The 20124-nt window shown below is 39.5% G+C and overlaps 1 protein-coding gene across 1 annotated transcript in view; it reads right to left on the reverse strand.

Moving 5' to 3' along the window:
- Positions 1-416: 416 nt before the first annotated feature.
- The window catches only part of SLC17A6 (solute carrier family 17 member 6), a 53812-nt gene continuing 34104 nt past the window's right edge, over positions 417-20124 (reverse strand). Inside the window, exons 6-12 of the mRNA XM_005300309.4 lie at positions 20018-20104; positions 18473-18615; positions 13965-14114; positions 8638-8770; positions 6799-6909; positions 3852-3979; positions 417-2562 (exon numbers count right to left, since the gene is read on the reverse strand). Coding sequence (XP_005300366.1) covers positions 2227-2562; positions 3852-3979; positions 6799-6909; positions 8638-8770; positions 13965-14114; positions 18473-18615; positions 20018-20104 — 1088 coding nt within the window. The 3' untranslated portion in view covers positions 417-2226. The remainder of the gene's footprint in view (positions 2563-3851; positions 3980-6798; positions 6910-8637; positions 8771-13964; positions 14115-18472; positions 18616-20017; positions 20105-20124) is intronic.

Below are 20124 nucleotides of genomic sequence, written 5' to 3' on the forward strand. Positions count from 1 at the left end.
GGAAACAGTTTCAGCTCCGCGAGTCACAATCTGAGCCCCGCTTCTCATTCATTCCAGGGGGGTAGTAAAGTGCACCAGTCTTTTTACTGACCCAGATTACTTCCTTCTGTGTGTCAGCTCTGCAGCCCTGGCTGGCATGTTGCTCCACCTGCTCCCCATCCCTGCCCCACACTCCTCACTCACCAGAGTGAGGAAGGGGGAATAACAACCTGGTAGTGGCTGCTTCTCTTACTACACATCTGTGTATAGATAGGTAATATGAATAACCCATGCAGGGCTCTTTATATCTTTTTACTCCCTTGCATAGGTGCACAGCAGTGCTCATGACATACCCCAGAATAAGTAATTGTAGTAACGTGATTCAAGTCATTTATACCTCTCTGCATCCCAAACAAACAAAAAATATTACAATATCCTTTTTTTATATAAAAGGATAAATAGAGCATTTTATTAACACTTTTTGCAGCAACAAAAGTGACACAGTCCACATCTTTTCATTAAACACAGCAAAAGCTATGGTCACATTTTACATCACTTTGAGGCACAGAGCAAAATATTTTTTTCCCTTAAGGTCAAGGTATGATTTGCATTTAAAAAAAGAAGAAGAAGAAACAATCCTCAAGTTGTATATTGCAATAGCAGGGCCTCCAATCACTAGCACAATACAATGAACAGATAAAAAATCCAGAATGGATTGTTACATACAATGATAATCATTTGATTTGAGTTGGGAAATGGATCACCATTGTCATTTTTAGAGCATTAAGAAGCGGTCAAGTGTTGCTAACTTTAATTTGGTTTGGTTTAATCCCAACAATCCCAAATGTCTACAACAAGCTTAATATAAAGGTACTATATAGACTAAAAGATTATGCACTTTATAATGCATTGCACTTATTGCTTGGTACACTAATGTTGCAATTCTTCTTGAGTTATGCTAAGAGAAGACAAGCATAATGAAAGTAGAAGTAATGCTCTTCCTAAATCCATCACTAGTTATTTGCCACTTTGGTTTATTGTGAGGATTGTTACTCATATTCAGCATTCATTATAATTCTATTTGACAAATACATTTTTGAATTCAGGGATTTGTAAAATAACAACATTTTCTATAATTACACTATCTTCAATAAACTTTTATCTCTTTATACAACTGTGCCACAGTATGACAAAATAGGAAAACTATCAAGAGAAGAAGGTTGATTAAATTATTTTCTGTTTCTTTCATTTAGTTCAAAATATTCTGCAAAACAAATACGTCCATTTTGTGTAGGGCTACTTGCTCATGGTAATTTTTACTTTGGATTATATGGGGGGGCATATATTTTTGTAGGCTCTCTCTTTTTCTTCTAAAGTGATTTGCAACCAGTACAAAGTAATTTACTATAACTAAAAATCCACTGAAGTATTTCTTGCAAAAGTTGTTTTACAGTCTGCATGAAAATTCAGATTGAACATTATATGTTGTTTTTATACTGGTTGGTAAATGTAAGGAAGAACATGACACATACTATAATTTCATTATATTCTGTAAAGAATACAAATAAGAATTTGTGCCTAAACATTTGATATAAAACACCCAAATAAATTCCTTCATTTATCACAGAGTAGCCTGCAGCATGTAATCACAATAAACATACAGTATGTCTTATTTAGTTCTTGTAGAGCATGATCCAATTCCCATTGAAGAGAACTGTATCAAACCCTTATAGATGTCTAGGACTGAATCCTTTCTTCTTGAAGAAAGTCCTTGTCTTAGACCAAACACACAATCTCTACATTTTACTGAGTAAACATGTATACTTAACACAATCAGTTTATGATCTCTTCCAATACGGTGTAACAAATATATAAGTGCATTTTTTAAAGATCAAGTAGTTTTGGCTTTCTAAACAGACTATTAGATGTGCCAACTTAGTTGGTTAGTTGTGCTTTAATCCTTAATTGTGAGCTTTAGCTCATGTATACTGAAAGTATCTAGTTGCCTCTATAGTTTTGACCAGTAAACCCTTAAAACTCTAATGTTTATAGAATGGATACACCCGAGTGGAGGTGATGACATATCACAATTCATACAGATTGCACTTTAATGGTAACCTTTTTTTAAAATAGTTAGACCTTCTTGTTTGATATGTGTTTACATGTTTATACCACATTCTTTGTGTGCAAACAATCACAATGAATTTAATCACAAACACTACAAAATATATCCAATATTGAGATTTGTTATGAATAATCTTCTCTTTCCTTATGGCTGAATGAGTCTTGGACTTCCTCTTGTACAAATTCTTCTTTCTTCTCCCAACCATTTGGCCAACCACCATTGACCTGGGTCGTAGCACCATAAGACTTAGTGGTACCATAATTTACGTAATTCTGAGTAATGTCCCCTGTCTCTTCATCAAGTTCATCTTCATGAATGAAACCACATTTCTCTTCACTTGTCTGTTCAGGGTCAGCCCAAGGTTGTTTCTCTCCCGAAGCAAATATGCCATAGAATATAACTCCTGCATAATGCACTAAAGCAGCAATAAGGAAGACATACTGCCACTCTTCACGTGTCTGTAAAGAAGAGTATTGCTAAGTCAAAATAGCAGCACAGACTTGATAGCTGTTCTGAGCTGAAAGGGCTGATTAAGCCACTGAGGATGTAATTTTCAAAAGAGCCTGACTCCTGGGCATCTAACTCCCTCAGGTTCCTTTGATAATCCTAGTCTAAAAGCTCAATTTGTACAACTGCAAGATATTTCTCTTACGTATTGGCTAACTTCTATAAAAATCAATGAAAAGTCACCTCCACCATCATTAATTCATATGCACAAGTTAACGTGACAAGCTAACCAAAATATCTGACCCAATACTCAGGTCTGTTTTGACTCTCTTATACTGCTGTGTGCAGTGCAAAACAACTGGAAACCCAGCATATTTAGATACCCTGAGAAATATCCCTTTGCCTGAGGAATCCCGCCTGCTGGCATCTGAGGGGAAAAAAGTGTTGCTGCTGAGGTCCTGCCACTAGCTACCCTAACGTACACTATGGACTGGACTGGCCCCTGTATTGGGGAAATGCAAAATCTGTGTCAAGCACTGCTCAGCTAGACCAAAGGATCTGGACTGTTGTTTCCAGTTCTAGGCCTCAATCCTGGAACCATTGAAAACTATGGGCAAACACCCATTGACATCAAAGAGGATAAGAGGGAGTCTCTATGAAAAATGTTAACCAGTTAATAAAGGAAAACATCACTATATTTCAGAGTATCATGAAACAAATGCACTGCTTCCAATACATTCAGCTTTATTACCGCTTTCCCCAACACTACACTTCTTCTCTCTTCCACGAGTACTTTCAGTCACTAGACCTTGTTCTCCTTTTGTACTTTACTTTTAGTTATGAAAAGTTTCATGGACTATTTGATTTGGGAATATTTTTTAAATATTGTTTTTTAAAAATGTACAAATTCATACTTGAAATATGGGTCAATTTTGCTATTGATTTTATCTAAACAATTTAAATACTTGTTTGTGTGCCGGAAGGTGATGTTTTCCTTATGAAAGAACTGGTTACTTTAAGAGAGGGTAATAAATATCCAAATAAAAACAGTAACAGTCTGGGAAATTCAACAGAGCTGAGGAAGCCAAGGTACAGGTGACTTCTGACTGAGGTGGCATACGATGAAGGTTGCTCAGAGATTTCCAGGAAGTCAAAGTACTGGATGGCTAGTGGATAAAGCCAGAAGTTAAGGGATATGGAAAGTAAGTTTAGGAATGGGTTTTGTCTTTAATACTAGTGGAATTAAACTGCTCATCTTGAATTTAATGAGAATTATTTTGAAAACCACATTACAGCTTACCTTGTTCTTTGTCATTGCTCCAACAATTATAGGGCAAACCATTCCAGACAATGTCCCAACTCCATTAGAAATTCCCATTAAGATGCTGGCATACCTTGGGGCTATGTCTAAATGGTTGACATTGAATCCTGCAACACAAATACAAATGTGCATTCCCACCATAAAATGTGTCCATGACTATTTATATAGAGCCATTTTGGGGGTGCTTTACAGGAAAATGTGAAGTACGACATATTGAGACATATATGAGACATGAATATATGAGACAGATTCGTGTTTCAAGTTTAAACTGAAAACAGCTTATAAAATTATAACTGTATTTTTTCCCCAAAAATCTGTTTTAAAAAAAAAATAAACTCTGAAGAGGGAAATTGAACCCACAAAATGATTAGGCTTTGGGGGAAGTTCTCAGAGAGGGACTTGCAGTGTAATTCACACCCCTTTCATGTTGTAAATTACAGATTGTGTGTGTCACTTCCTGTTACAGCCTGTGTCACTTCTTCTTCATTTTCTCCACATTTCTCTTCTTGGTCACACAAAGCATCAGGGTAATGGATGTTTTTGTGTGGGAGGGTAAGATAAGATCAATAAAAGAAGACTATTTTAAAAAGATTTCATATCTGTTTGATTTAAAAAAAATGTGTTTATTTCCTGCAGCTCTAACAAGCAAATTATTTTCAAATGTAGGCTGCCACTGTTCAAAGAATCTTAAGGGGGGAAAAGTGTTTCTAGGAAGTTACAAGACACTAAAATTCCCCCAAATAAACACCAAAAACATATCAAAACAGAATCTGAACACCAGGATCCCTAGGCATCGGGGGGAAAGATAGATGGTGTGGGGAGGACAACTGTTAAAAAATAAAGTATAATACATCCTTTCAGGGCACAATTTCTTACTGAAAGTTTGTGGTAAACACTGGATACATCACAAAGTTCTTTTAGTTAGGTATTTTGTTTGTTACTAGGTTTAGAGGTGTTTTACAATGATGGAATTAAGTTATGTTTCAGTAGAAGAACTAGAGCTGATAGGTCTTGCTGGATTAATGGATTTTAATGAGAGATTTGAATAAGGAGACAGTAAATGTTTAACATAAATGACCATGGAGGCTGTTCCAGATATAAGGACTTGTGTGCACAAAAAGGAGTTAGGTGCCTAAGTCCCAGTTTTGGGACCACTGTGATGCACAAAACTTTTGTTAAAACCCCTATGCCCCTAACTTCAATCAGCACCTACATTTTTGCAGTAAAAGTTCCCTAGTTCCCTATGTTTCTGCTTCAGGGCATGCATACTGCTGCCTCCCTCTAGGTGTCCAGTCATCTCTTTCTCTCCTAAGCCCTAGAGTGACTCACAAACAAGGGGAAAATAGGAGTTCAGTCACCTAAATCTCATGAGGTGCCCAATCCCCATAGGCATGCTCAGAGGACACCTACTGAACTGGGCCTCAAGCAAACTCACGCACAACAGCCACGGGGGAGGGGAACTCCCTCATAAGTTTTTACCCAGTGGCTAAGGTACTCAGCTGGGAGGTGGAAGACCACCACTCTAAATCCCTCCAATGGATAAGAAGGGATTTGCTTCCTCTCCAGTGAGTGTTTTAAACACTGAGCTATGAGATAGTCTGATGTGGAAACTCCTCAGTCTCCCCTGTTGAACCTATTCCACCATGGATAAATAATTAAAGACATTAGAATAGGGAGACTGGATCCTGGGTCTGCCACATAAGTGCTTTAGCCACTATAACAAGCTACAGAATGCTCTCTCTCTCTCTCTCTCTCTTTCTTGGCGCAGAAAGAGCGAGAGCACAAATGTGAAAATGACTCTATAGCCTGGTGGTTAGAGCATTCAGCTGGGAGATGAGAGATCCAGTTCCTGTGCTCCAGTGACTCTTTATTTACTTACTGAGGGTTCAACAGCAGAGACTGAGGGAGCCCCACACCAAAATATCCCATAGCCCAATGGTTAGAGCACTCACATGAGAGAGCCCCATTTAAATCCCTTTTCCTGCTCAAGTGGATGGGAGACTTAAACCAGGGGTCTCCCCCATTCCAGGTGAATACTTTAGCCATTGGGTTCAAAGTTATGAGGGAGCTTCTGCTCCTCTCCCCATCCCACGCCAGCCTCTTACTAAAACAGTGTAAGCGCCTAACTGCAAGAGAAGGTTCACAGCTGAGAATTGCTAGTAGAGATAGGTTCCTATCTCCAAAACAGGGGCAGGACTTAGCACACACCCCTGTCATCATTATCTCCCATTGGGTAGTTTAGGCAACTGCCTGCCTAGCATGCTGGCTTTTGTGAATTGCAGTCTAAGGTGCCTATGTCTCCCCATTCATTGTATAGGAACTTAGGTGTCAAACTCAAGCTTTGTGAATTGCAGTGATTTTCTGAAAGTTACGCATTGTAATGCTGAGTGTCACGATGCCTCACTCCATTTGTGCCTGCATGGGAGAGGTTGCAAAGATGACAGTGGGAAAGTGAGGCAAAGGCAGATGACCCCGGTAATGCCAAGTGCACGAGAGGGGAAGTATGAGTGCTGAGATGTAGGCAGGAATGGAGTTGTGCAGAACCTTAAAACAGAGAAAGCAGCTTCTGAATATGCACTACATCAAGAAAACAATAACCAAATGGATTATTTTGTAATACAACATGTAAAACTCAAGCTAGATTGTTAGAAGGCAGATTCCAAAGCAGAATTTACAGTAATATATTTGCATTTATCTACGTGCAGGCTATCTGGGGGTGGAGAATGGAAATACTTGAGCAAATATAATATACAAGATGTCGTATTCATTATTCTTTTCTCTGAAAATGATAATAAATAACACCAGGCTGAATCCTGAGGTTCTTACTCAATTTTAATGTCACTGAGTGAAAACTGAGTGAGGACCTCACGTTATCTTTTTCTTGAGATGAAATAACTTCCCCCTATTAGCAGAAATGGTATCTTACCGGATATGGCGAATCCACTGAAGCCCACAGCGAGTACTAAGAATGAAATAGCCATTCCTTTACTATGAGAATACCCCACCACCAGAAGAAGAGTTGCTTCCATACCAAAACCTCGGGAAATAATATAAGGAAATACACATCAGCTTTAACTGCCTATTAAAAACTGCAAGCAGTAAGGTACCAGACCTGGTACTCATTTAGAATAATGAGTGAAAAAACATTTTTTTTAAATTTCATTATTTTAGAAATGCCTCTTAATTAGAATTAGAATTATACAACTCTTTTTCCCCCAAGAAAGCACACACTTTTGCAATGTCAAATAACCTCTTTGTTCAGTATTTCCATACAAGCTTTTGTATGTCTCTTTTCACAGTGATCCAAATGCAACACCTCTATTATGCAGCTGAAATTTGGCTATCTGTATTAAAGGCTGAAGTGCTGCATAGGTCCTAAGCGTGAATTTCACCCTCGAACTGAAGGAGCCTCACTGTAAGGAGTTATGTTCTCTTCTCATATGTCCAGTCACTAGAAATTGAGACTATGGGTACGTCTATACTTACCTCCGGGTCCAGCGGTAAGCAATCAATCTTCTGGGATCGATCCCGGAAGTGCTCGCCATCAACGCTGGTACTCCTGCTCTACGAGAGGAGTACGCGGAATCGATGGGGGAGCCTGCCTGCCGCGTCTGGACCCGCAGTAAGTTTGAACTAAGGTACTTCGACTTCAGCTACGTTATTCACGTAGCTGAAGTTGCGTATCTTAGTTCGAAGTGGGGGGTTAGTGTGGACCAGGCCTATGAGTAATGCAAAGAGCATATAACAACTTTTCAAGGGAATGCAGAAGTATACAGTAGATGGCTAAAAATTACACACACTGAGCCAATTTTCCCCCCTACTTAATTATTCACTTAGACTCTATCTGCAATTGTGGAGGTCAATAATGTGATAGTGTATTTATTTGTATGTATTCAGCTATTTGAATAATGTTGTTTGGTGCACACTGAATTGTTGGGAAGCCCTATACCTTAATCTACTGTGAGTAACGTCAAATAGCTGTAAGAAGTCTTAGACTAGAATTCTGCCTATTTTCCATTTCACACATTGTGTGAATTTTTCTAATGTCTCCCTATTAAAGCCACTGCTTTGTAATCTTTTTGTAATGGCTACCACATGTCTACACCAGAAGGGGTTGAATTTCAGTGAGGAGAAACTGGGCAGACAGGAGGAAATAAAACAAGCATTTGTAGGGGAAAGACATGTATGAAACCTTCATCCCAGGGTGGCAACCACCATTCCTTCAATAAAATTCTGTGTGTCCCAGAGGGCATGAAGAAAAAAGAGGGAGGATCAAGGAGTGGCAAAGGAGCCTGAGAAAGAAACTCTACTGGGCATCTTGTGCCAGATTTTCAGAGGTATTTGGTGCCTACAGATGTGGATAGGCCTGATGGGATTTCAAAAGTTCCTTAGCAGATTAGTCACCAAACCCCCCTTGATTTCAATGACACTTGGGTACTTAACCTCCTCAGACATTTTGAAAATCTCACTAGGCACTATCTGCACCTTTAAATATCTAACTGTCCCCTTGTCCCTCCTAATAATTTCTCCAGTGAGTGAAATAATAAGGCATAAGCGGACAACTTTATATCTCTGCTTGGAGGTCACCTTCAGTTAGTAACCACATTTGTTTAATAGCCACATCTTTATCATACAAGTAAAAGGTGAAAGTAATACTTAATATAGCCATGGCTCCTAAATGAACATATGCAATTTATTTATGGGCTATATTCTAAATCACATTCAAGGTATATGGGAAACCTCTAAATAAGGTAGAGTGACTTACCTCCACAATTCATTATCTTTCTCACCATAGTGGTTGAAAGAATTTGCCTGCTTCTTAGGAAATCTGCAATCTGTCCCCCGATAGGCACAATAATGGTCATCACTAAATGCGGCACAGCAGATAACATACCCACCTAAAATAATGACAAATGGGAAGTGTTGGCACCATAATAAAATATTGATTTATCATTTTCTGAAGCATCAGGCAATCAACAACTACTTAATTGATTCTCTACAAGTTCAGGGTAGGTGTTTAAAGCAGGCATCTTGATTTATTTTATTAAATGACTGAAATGTGACAATGTGCATGATTGTAACTTGCCATTTTCTTTTCTAAAGGATAGCCAAGACAAACTGGGAATCATGCACAGAACTAAACATTACAGGATACAGATCAATAGGTAAATTAAGTCAGGGGTTTTCAGAACTAAAAAACATCAGGAAGCACAGAGGTCCTGGATCTACATTCCTTGAACTTTCAAACTCCTGTTAAGGCCAGTGGAACTTTGTAACGTACAAGGAATTGAGGATCAGGCCCAGAATACTCCATGTTTAGAAATCATATGTAAGCTACACACTAATAACACACTCAGTGGTATTTTTCTGAAGATTGGCTCATACACACACTAACCTTCACAGAAAATCCTTCACTGAAAATACATAATAAATTATACTGGTCTACAATTTTTGAGAAGTCGTCTGCTTCTGAGATAAAATGTGCTATTTATTATGTATTTTGATGTGCTGAATTCAAATATGACAATTAAAACAACTGATTGGCTACTGTTTCTAAGATTTTAAGTTTTTACATTTTATGTCTATATATATTGTGTAGATAGTAGAGTTTTAATCATAAATTGTAAACATAGGTCTTTTCATGTGTTTATGGTTGCTTTACATGATAATATTTCACCTGTCCTGTTTATGTAACACTTTAAAAATCAGCAAAAGGATTATATAAATGAAATTGATTATGAAACAAAAGGCAAAAAAATATTATGTACATAGTTTAGTCCTATTCAGTGTCTACTCGGCGCTTCTTGGCTTGTCTCTTGTATTCATTAAATGGAGCATCTCTTGTCACTGTCCAGCAATAGTCTGCAAGCATTGATGGGCTCCATTTGCCCTGATAGCATTTCTCCATTGTTGAAATGTCCTGGTGAAATCACTCGCCGTGCTCGTCGCTCACTGCTCCGCAGTTCGGTGGAAAAAAATCTAGATGAGAGTGCAAAAAACGTATCTTTAGTGACGTGTTGCAACCAAGGCTTTTGTATGCCTTGAGGAGGTTTTCCACCAACAACTTGTAGTTGTCTGTCTTCTTGTTTCCGGGAAAATTTATTGCCACTAACTGGAAGGCTTTCCATGCCGTCTTTTCCTTGCCACGCAGTGCATGGTCAAATGCATCATCTCGAAGAAGTTCACAAATCTGAGGACCAACAAAGACACCTTCCTTTATCTTAGCTTCACTTAAGCTTGGAAATTTTCCACAGAGGTACTTGAAAGCTGCTTGTGTTTTGTCAATGGCCTTGACAAAGTTCTTCATCAGACCCAGCTTGATGTGTAAGGGTGGTAACAAAATCTTCCTTGATTCAACAAGTGGTGGATGCTGAACACTTTTCCTCCCAGGCTCCAATGACTGTCGGAGTGGCCAATCTTTCTTGATGTAGTGGGAATCTCTTGCACGACTATCCCATTCACAGAGAAAACAGCAGTACTTTGTGTATCCAGTCTGCAGACCAAGCAAGAGAGCAACAACCTTCAAATCGCCACAAAGCTGCCACTGATGTTGGTCATAGTTTATGCACCTCAAAAGTTGTTTCATGTTGTCATAGGTTTCCTTCATATGGACTGCATGACCAACTGGAATTGATGGCAAAACATTGCCATTATGCAGTAAAACAGCTTTAAGACTCGTCTTCGATGAACCATCTGGATCGTGAACGATGTTGAGGGCTGCCATCACACCATCAATGTTGTTGCAGGCTACAAGATCACCTTCCATGAAGAAGAATGGGACAAGATCCTTTTGATGGTCACGGAACATGGAAACCCTAACATCACCTGCCAGGAGATTCCACTGCTGTAGTCTGGAGCCCAACAGCTCTGCCTTACTCTTGGGTAGTTCCAAATCCCTGACAAGGTCATTCAGTTCACCTTGTGTTATGAGATGTGGTTCAGAGGAGGAGGATGGGAGAAAATGTGGGTCCTGTGACATTGATGGTTCAGGACCAGAAGTTTCATCCTCTTCCTCTTCCTCGTCTGACTCAAGTGAGAATGATTCTGGTGCATCAGGAACCGGCAGTCCTTCTCCGTGGGGTACTGGGCGTATAGCTGATAGAATGTTTGGATAATGCACAGTTCACTTGTTCTTCTTTGACACACCTTTCCCAACTGGAGGCACCATGCAGAAGTAACAATTGCTGGTATGATCTGTTGGCTCTCTCCAAATCATTGGCACTGCAAAAGGCATAGATTTCCTTTTCCTGTTCAACCACTGGCGAAGAGTTGTTGCACAAGTGTTGCAGCATATGTGTGGGGCCCACCTCTTGTCCTGATCTCCAATTTTGCAGCCAAAATAAAGGTGAGAGGCTTTCTTAACCATAGTGGTTATACTGCGCTTTTGTGATGCAAAAGTCACTTCACCACAAACATAGCAGAAGTTATCTGCACTGTTCACACCAGTACGAGGCATCTCTGCTCACTTTGGCTAAACAGAAATATGTCCCTTTGCAAAATCAAACACTGACAAATAAGAGAGCACGACACTGTATGATTTCGAGAGCTGATATAGGGCAATTTGTTCAGCAGAGTGATGTAAGCTTCATTATGATTGCATCATCCATGACTTCTAGGAAGAACATGATGCAATTCATATCATGTATGACGCAATACCAGCTTCAGATTGCATCATTCATTGTTTTGCCTAAAAAGCAAGTACTGTCCAAACCCAGTCATAGATTTATTCATAGATCCAGTCAATAATGTATTTTAGTCATTTCTGGTTTAAATTGAGATCCCTTCCCTTTATAACTCACTTATCCTCCGCCATTCCCAGGTCAAGGGACCCAATAGCATATACTGACCCAATAGCATATCTTGAAAACTAGAGCCAATCAACAATTTTAAGCATCATTTTCATTCTCAGTGACCCAGAACTAGTAAAGTTTGACTACATTTATTTCAGAAGCATTTTGGCTGTAGAGCAGTTTTATGTATGCCAAGGATAATATTAAAAATGAGGTTATGTTGGGGAACAGCATTTCTGTAGTACCTTTTACAAAATGCACTATGATCGAAGGCAGAAAATGATCTCCTTTTTCCATCTTAAGTGTGAAATTCTGTATTTTGCTGTAGTTTCCAAGATAGAAGTCTAATCAGATGGCCAGATTCAGCCCTGATGAAAGCAGGTGTTACTCCAATTTAGTCAGATATTTAGAATAGGAAGTAGCTGCAGTATTTCAGGTACCACTATACGATACTGTAGGTAAATGTTGGCTTTTCAGTTGCAACCACTGTCCGTAAACAAACTCCATTTGAGGGAGCTAAAATATTGGTCCTCATGCCAAAAATATTTTTCTAAATTTACAATAGGCAGACCATTGTTTGAATATCTAGCTCTTAAAATAATTTTTGGGGATGAAATGTTAAGACTAACTCTATAAGAAATGACCATTCTAATCATATGCCCAATAGAAGAGGTTTCTTTAGAAACAAACTAAAAAAAAGTTCTTAGAATACCCCCAGATAGACAAATTTTCTTAACCCAGAATATTGAATAGTACATAGCTTCACATGAAGACTAACATTTAAATTTCCAGATTAATTTATCTGCTGTACTAGAACAAGTAAAACATGATAAGCAGCCATGTTGCTTGTTCATCAGTGAATGGAAAGGGCACAATGGATTTTAACTAGAACTTCTAATATTGCCTCCTCTGTGAAAAAGTTAGAAGCAGTGCTAAATTCCCATAGACCATTCACACTTTTCTTTGAAGCTGCAATATTGTAGAATGTATATTAAGGAAGGGGTGGAATCAAAACCAATTTTTGGAGGTGGGAAGAGAGGTGATCAGAATCCAATCTTGGATCTGGACCTGAATTTCACCCTTGGTCCCTTTCTTTATGTGATGGCTAAACCCAAAACTCAATCTGAACTTTGAGAGAGGTTTTTAAGGTCAGGCTTGACAAAGCCCTGGCTGGGATGATTTAGTTGGGGATTGGTCCTGCTTTGAGCAGGGGGTTGGATTAGATGAGGTACCTTCCAACCTTGATATTCTATGAGAGTAAGTGGTGCAGACTCCAGATATTAATTTTGCAGCTCATGCCCATCTCTGACTTCTGAATGCCATAACATAATTGTGATTGTATCCTATAATACTGTAACAATTCTGTGGCTACCTAGAGTTTTCTGGTTGTCAATATGCTGCACACCATAGACAGCTGGACCTTCATAGTAACAACATGGATAGAATTTAGCTCTTCCTGCACCAAAACCTCAGGTCCCTACCACTTGACCCAAGAAAAATTTCTGTTCACTCTCTGCAGCATAGGACCTAAGACACACAGGTGATACATTATTATTCCATCTATCTAATGTGCAAATCAAGGGCCTGATCTGCTCACTGAATTCCATGGAAAGACTGCTTTGGATCAGTCCTTATTGGTCAGATTGTGCCACTGACCCATGCAAGGGGTGATACATAACTCCATCAACCTCAGGGAAAATGGGAGGTGCAATTCCTGGCTGAATGCCCCAATGCATAGGGGACTGTGCAAGCTGCACCATTTTTTTTTTTGGATGATGCAGCTTGCTGTCCCCATTATTACCAGTGTACTCTCCCGACCAGGGCAGGGAGGTGGAAGGGGATGGTCCTACTTTCCCCCCCAACTTTCCCCAAAGTCTTGGGGGCACCATGCTCTCCGGGGGGTGCACTGACAGACTGCAGTTGTGATGGGCCTTTGTACAGTCTACATGGGAGAGGCACTTTGTATGCTCCACCCCCAAACACCAGTGCAAAGTCCTGTTCCAATATGGCTCCAGACAGATCACTATAAACTATTTCCTCTTAAAAAAATTTAGTGAGTGCACTATGTGTAAATTTTAGCCTAATCAAAAGGATACAATCCCTTTTCAGTTTTGTCCTTTCACTCACATATGCTGGTACCTAAAAGGAATGGTGACTTTCTGCACTGGAGAGGAGCGTCAAGAATTATAAAACACAGGGAAATAGGTGCATTACAATTTTCCCCCTCCAAGTAAATATCTACAAACATGATTCTTCAGTTATTGCTACTCAAAATATATGCTGTTACATTATGATTAAATACCTTGCTTATTTCAAACCCAAACACCTCTTCAAAGTAAGCAGGCTGACTAATAAGCAGCAAATAAAAAGTCCAGCTTCTACAGAAGTTTGCAACAATTATTGCATAGACAGGCATAGAAGTAAAAAATTTTTTCCAAGGAGTCTTGTATTTCTGAAATGTGGAAAGAAAAGCCCAGTTAATATTTTCTTGGTTAACAAATATTAAGCTTCCCTTAGAATGCATGCTATTTTAGCCACTGTTTAAGGGAACAGGTGCTTAACTTTACACGAGTAGTTCCATTGGCTTTAATGTTCATAAAATAAAATATATGCATAAGTATGTGGAGGATCAAAGACTTAGCATAGAAATCTGAGCAAATGGACAGATGTCTACAATAGTATTCAGTGAAGCAACTCAAATTTACTCAATACTGTCATTCATTTCCAGTCTTCTTGTACAAATACTATGCAAAAATCTCATTCAGTCTCCGCAAGTATGATTAGTACCAGTCATAAGTAATATAGCAATGTCAGGTAGTTATGCTATCATTAAGGGCAGTTGGCTTTTCCATTGTAAAGTTTGGGACATATGCTCAGCTGGTGTAAATGAGCATAGCTCCAGTGAAGTCACCAGCTGAGAATCTAGCTCTGTATTTTGAACCCTATTTAAATTGCCTGTATAGTTTCACTATGACATTCTGGAAATTTCTTTAAACAACGTCACAGCTGAAGCACCACTTTGTTCTAGTTTTTTAAAATAATACATTTTGACCAATATAGGCTGATGGAGGAGGGAGAGGGGAGAGAATTTAGAGTTGCTGAAAGTTTACAGATTTCAACACTGCAACCCTACAGCATCCCATGCCCAGATCCACAAAGGTATTTAGACACCTAAACTCCAGACTTAGGCACCTAAGTCCCAATATTAGGCAACGCTGTGATCCACCAAACTCCTGCTTCACTGCTACCAATCTCTGTAGATACCTAAACCCACTCAGCACCTAAGTTTTCAGGGTAAAAGTTCCCTCAGCACCTAAGTTTCTGCCTCTGGGTATATGCACTGCCACCTCACTCTAGGCTTTCAAACACCTATCTCCTACCTAAGTCCCCAAATGATCCAGGACCCAGGAGAAGATAGGCAGAGGAACCCGTCTCACTCTTGGGGCCCAATCTGGCAGGCATGCTCAGTGACTACCTACCAGATTGGGCCCCATTGAAAATCTGGCAGGTGGTCCCCACCTTATGACATTTAGCTCAGTGGTTAGAGCACTCAGCTAGGGATGTTAGAGACTTAGATTCTATTCTGCCTCCACCATTGTCTGAGAAACAGAAAACAATTTAAAGAGGGATCTCTACACACTTCTCAGGAGAGTGTTCTAACCACCAGGTTAGGGGGAATTCTGATATGGGGCTCTTTCAATTTCTGCAGAGATTACTACCCAGGCCCCCAGCAAGATTTGAACCTTCTACTCCTGCATTTCAAGACCACACCTCTAACCCTCTGAACTACAGAGCTTTGCCTGTTACAGCAATTCCACTTTGGATAAAGACTTAAATAGTCACTGGGCCAGAGAGACAGAATGACTCTATAGCCTGATGATTAGGGCACAAACCTGCTCCAATGGCTCTTTAAGTAGTTAAACTCAGTGGAGCACCTTCAACAGGAGAGTTTGAGGGTTCCCCATTAGACTGTCCCATAGCTCTATAATTAATGTGTGCCTCTGAGTGGTGTGTGAGCTCCTTGTTCAAATCCTGGTCCCCCCCTCAGGCAGAGGGGGAAATTGAACCTTGGTTTCCTATGTCCCAGGGGAGTGCACCAAACCAATCTCCTCCTCCTGCCGTAGTATGTGGAATGAGTAGGCACCTAACTCATTCTTACAAGAAACAACTTAGGCACCTAAGTCACCTGACTCCAGGAGAGGGGCTCCTCATTGTGTATTGTATGCAGATGCAGTAGGCATCTAATTCTTGGCAGGGTTTAGGACACACCCCTGCCCTCAGCATCTCCCATTGGTTAATCTAGGTGACTCCCTACCTAGTATGTTGGCTTTTGTGGATCATATGCTTAAGTGACTGTCTCTCCGCATGCATTGTATAAGGAGGCTAGGCACACAGTTCAGGCTTTGTGGATCACACGGTTGTTCCTGTGATTTTTCTAGGCATTGTGATGCTCACTATCACAACATTTAAGTCCTTTTGTTGATCCAGGCCCCAGTAACTTGACTGGAGCTCCACATTGGCCCAGGTTTCTTCCTGTCTGTGTGGATCCAACTGCTGAATCTGGCTGTATAGCAGTACATGGAAATTACTTCAAAGAGGTTTCCTGGGTGCAGCTGAGGGTAGGATTAGGTCTATTATGTCTTGAAAACTGGCATGGTTCCAAAGGGAAGTGGTGAAATTCACTCTAATACACAGAGTATGTGCAATGACCTGTGCACCTATTAAGTTCCACTTACGATCCTTAATTCTGAGGAGGACCTGGTGAATGCCCTGGGAGGAATGTCATACTGCACATATCAAAAGAAATTAAGCCATTAATACAGACTAATCACTTCCAAATATAATTTTGAATCCAGTTTTGAATAATGAAAGTACAAATAAATGAAAGAGGAAATCTCCAACCCAAACCTGAGCAGAATATACTGACTTCTCTTTAAATAATATTTGCCCAAGCCTTAGATATTGTGTTTAGAATTTCAATCTGGTGCAAATTTCTCTCATCAAACATGAGATTTTCAAAAGCACCTATGTCATTGAGAAGCACAAGTAGCACTGAATTTCCAACTGGATACTACAGCTGTCAACAGTGGATCAAAGCTCAAAGGTCTTGATCATGGGAAAAGTGGCCTAAGCCTGTGCTCAATCACAGCAAATGGTCTGACCCAATTAGAAAACACTATTAAGAGAGATCTCTGGGAATCAGTGATAAAGGAAGGTAGGAAGGGTAATAGAGGAGGCTAGAAAGCTAAGAAACAAATAGCAAAGTCTGATTTTCCTTAGTTAGCATTTGTAAAGCTATTTCTTTAAACTTTTTTAGAAATTAAAAGAATGGGAAAGTGCTCATTTTGCATGGCAGGTTTACTTAATGGCTGTTAGAAATGTCTCCATTTCATACCAGACTTCACAGGGTTCTCTGAGATGTAAACCTGTATAGGACAATCTCAAATTACACAGGGCCCAAAAGGCTGTTCATTGAAAGGGTGTTTATTATAACTGGAAAGGTCCTCATGATTCCACTAGAGTCTTTCTTCTTGAAATCAACCTTAGGTAATGAAGTTACAATTGTTTCTCAAAGCTGTGGCAAGGTGAGAACTATTATCCCCCTACATCTCTGCAGTTAAGCTATATACTGTGATTTAAAAACAATAGTTGGAGGCACAGAATTGTGAGAGCTTCTCTCAGTTCAATACATAAGCTTTCAGACAAATTGAACTTAGACCAGACCAGATGGTGATGCAACCCTATCTGATTCTACTTCTCAGCATTTCACTGTGTAGCCTAATTTCTCCTCTACTTCAGCTGTTCCTCATTTTAACAGTAAAATGGTTGGGAAGGGATAGAATGGGAAAGAAACAGAAACACTGTCATCAGCCCTAGACCTAGAAACATCAAGAGCCCAACAAGCCCCAGGGTTTCCACATGTGGTGAGGCATTAGATCTGGAGTGGAGTGTGAGGAGAAACATCCACTCCACAGCATGCTCCTGCTTTCCCTGAAATATCAGGAAAACTCCACAGAGACCATGTCTGATTAGGAGTTAATGCTGCTCCAAAGAGGATTAGCACCTTCAAGGTCCCCTCTATGGCAGCTATTCTGCACCTGTGAGGGAGACAGCATGGATCCTAAAGGAATATCCTCAAAATCACTCCTAGCATAGGCCACTTTTAAACACTGATTTTTTAAAAAATGAACTGAAAAATGCAACAGATGTAGATTAACTGAACATCAGTGATTCCATAGCATGCTATTTGTTGTATTATTGTGCAAAAACAAACCCATTGGACATAAATTAGGCTATGTACCTGATATCTGTACATAGCAAGGATTGGATTGAGGCAGGGAGGGGGATGATGCAGAAAGATGCTTTGGGAAGCTAGCAAAGAAGTGAAGGAAGCTGCAAAGGGGGGTAATTGGGGAATGGTAGCTAAAGGAATAGAAGCTTCATGAGATTTGCCAACTATGTGAAAAGGTTAGCTCAAACCCTTTTCATTTGGCATAGGCCCCTTTTCTGATGATCAAGAGCTTTGAGCTTTGATCTACTGTCACCCTTATATAGAGCAGTCCTTTACTCCATGTGTAGTCCCATTAAAAGGAGGGAAGAGTTAGACCTTGTATGCTTTATGCACGAGCCATACAGACATTTCTGATGGAATTTGTTTTTCTGGAGAGTTGAATTGTTTAGAATAAGTATGTCTATCTTGAGTGGAGTTAACTCAATTAAGTTTCTTTTACCCCTTTCCTTTCCACCCAAAAACCATGCTATAATCTGATGCCACTGTATGTAAGGATTGAAATATATATAAGTTCTTACTTCCATTGCACCTAAGAGGTTGGCACTCTCTCCAATGCTCTCCTCTATGTATCTGCGCTCTTCGTCTGTGATCGTTGGGTGCTTTGCAGGACTCTCATATGACACCAAAAGCCAAAACATATACCAGACCATCCCAAAGCTCCCTGTTGAAAATGTAAAAGGAAGAAGGACCTTGAAAGGAAATACAAATGCACTAAAGGAACCAACGAGGAAAAACACCGGCATATTTCATTTCAATGGCATTTGGGGTTGCCTTCTTTACAGTGTCGTTCTCACAAAGACCAGATACCACAAACACTTACAATCGGTGAGAAGTGTTTGTTTGCCGGGTTGGGCCCATAGAGAGTCTGTCATTTCATTTACAGAATGACTTCGCTATAAATGGAGAATCACTGAATCCTGAATAGCCACTGGTATATTTCAATGCATGGAAACAGCTTCAGAGTTTCATTCTACCTAGAGTGAAATTTCATTTCTACTTATCCTATGTCACTGTTAGTAATTCACTACACTAACATTTTTTACCTGAAAAATATAAGATTGTGGCACTGTTTCCACCACATTTCTGTGTCATTTTGAGTATTCTCTGTTCATACCAACGCTGAAATGGGTTTTAAAAATGTCTTGTCTAAGTAACAGCTCTTATGTGAAATTTTCTAGTTTCTGTTGGTGTGATACACTAGGAGGCATGTGAAATAAATGGTGTTAATTAGAGCAGTGTGGGTATTCTGTATTTTTTCCTGTGATTAGTTTGGTTAATTATATTATACCATAAGGAGGTATTCATTCTGGCTAAAAGTCATTTTAGATTAAAGAAATAAATCCTTAGGACTTAATTCAACCCATACCTTACACCCCAAGTTTTCAGTGGGGTTACACAGAGTGTATGTTTATGCATATAATACAAAATTTTACCATTATACTTTGGCCTTTCTTCTTACTTATAAATTTCTAATACAGCACTAAGAATTATAGCCACTTTGAGACATCTAATCCAGTTCTCTGCACTACTGCAGGGCAGTTTTCAAACTTCCTCAAAATCTTTCTCAATAGTTCAGATCTATTATCACTCTTTATGGGATCTTTCTCTACTTCATACAAGTTTTACACTGAATAATTAACTCCATTGGCCAGATACTCCACTGGTGTAAATCAGAGTAGCTAAATTAATTTATGCCATCCGAGGATCTGCCACTCAACCTCAGTTCAGCTACTCTTGATTTACACGGATGTAAATGAGAGGAGAATGAGGCATTGTGAATTGGTGATTCTACAACATTTCCTATTTAGTTTGTACCAGAATCATAAAAGTAATTCTCGCTTTCATCAGCTGAAATTTCTCCTGTTTAAGACCCCATTGCTCCTTATTCTAATTATACAATTCATTCACATTTTCCCTTCCTTCAACACCTATTTCTCTAGGTTGTATGTTTAGACTCAAACTTTAGTCTTCCTTTATTAACATAGGATGAAAATAATGAAGCGGTTAACAGTACAGACTAGATTCATGTAGTAATGGTGGGAGGTAAACAAAAACTACCATACCATACACATAAAACACAGAAGACCATCCAGTATATTGCACTAGAATCCCAGCTAAAGGCATTGCAATAACCGCTCCTGCATAGGAACCTATAAAACAAGAAAGACAT

The sequence above is a fragment of the Chrysemys picta genome, chromosome 4 (genome assembly GCF_011386835.1).
Source record: "Chrysemys picta bellii isolate R12L10 chromosome 4, ASM1138683v2, whole genome shotgun sequence".
NCBI classification, from domain to species: Eukaryota; Metazoa; Chordata; order Testudines; family Emydidae; genus Chrysemys; species Chrysemys picta.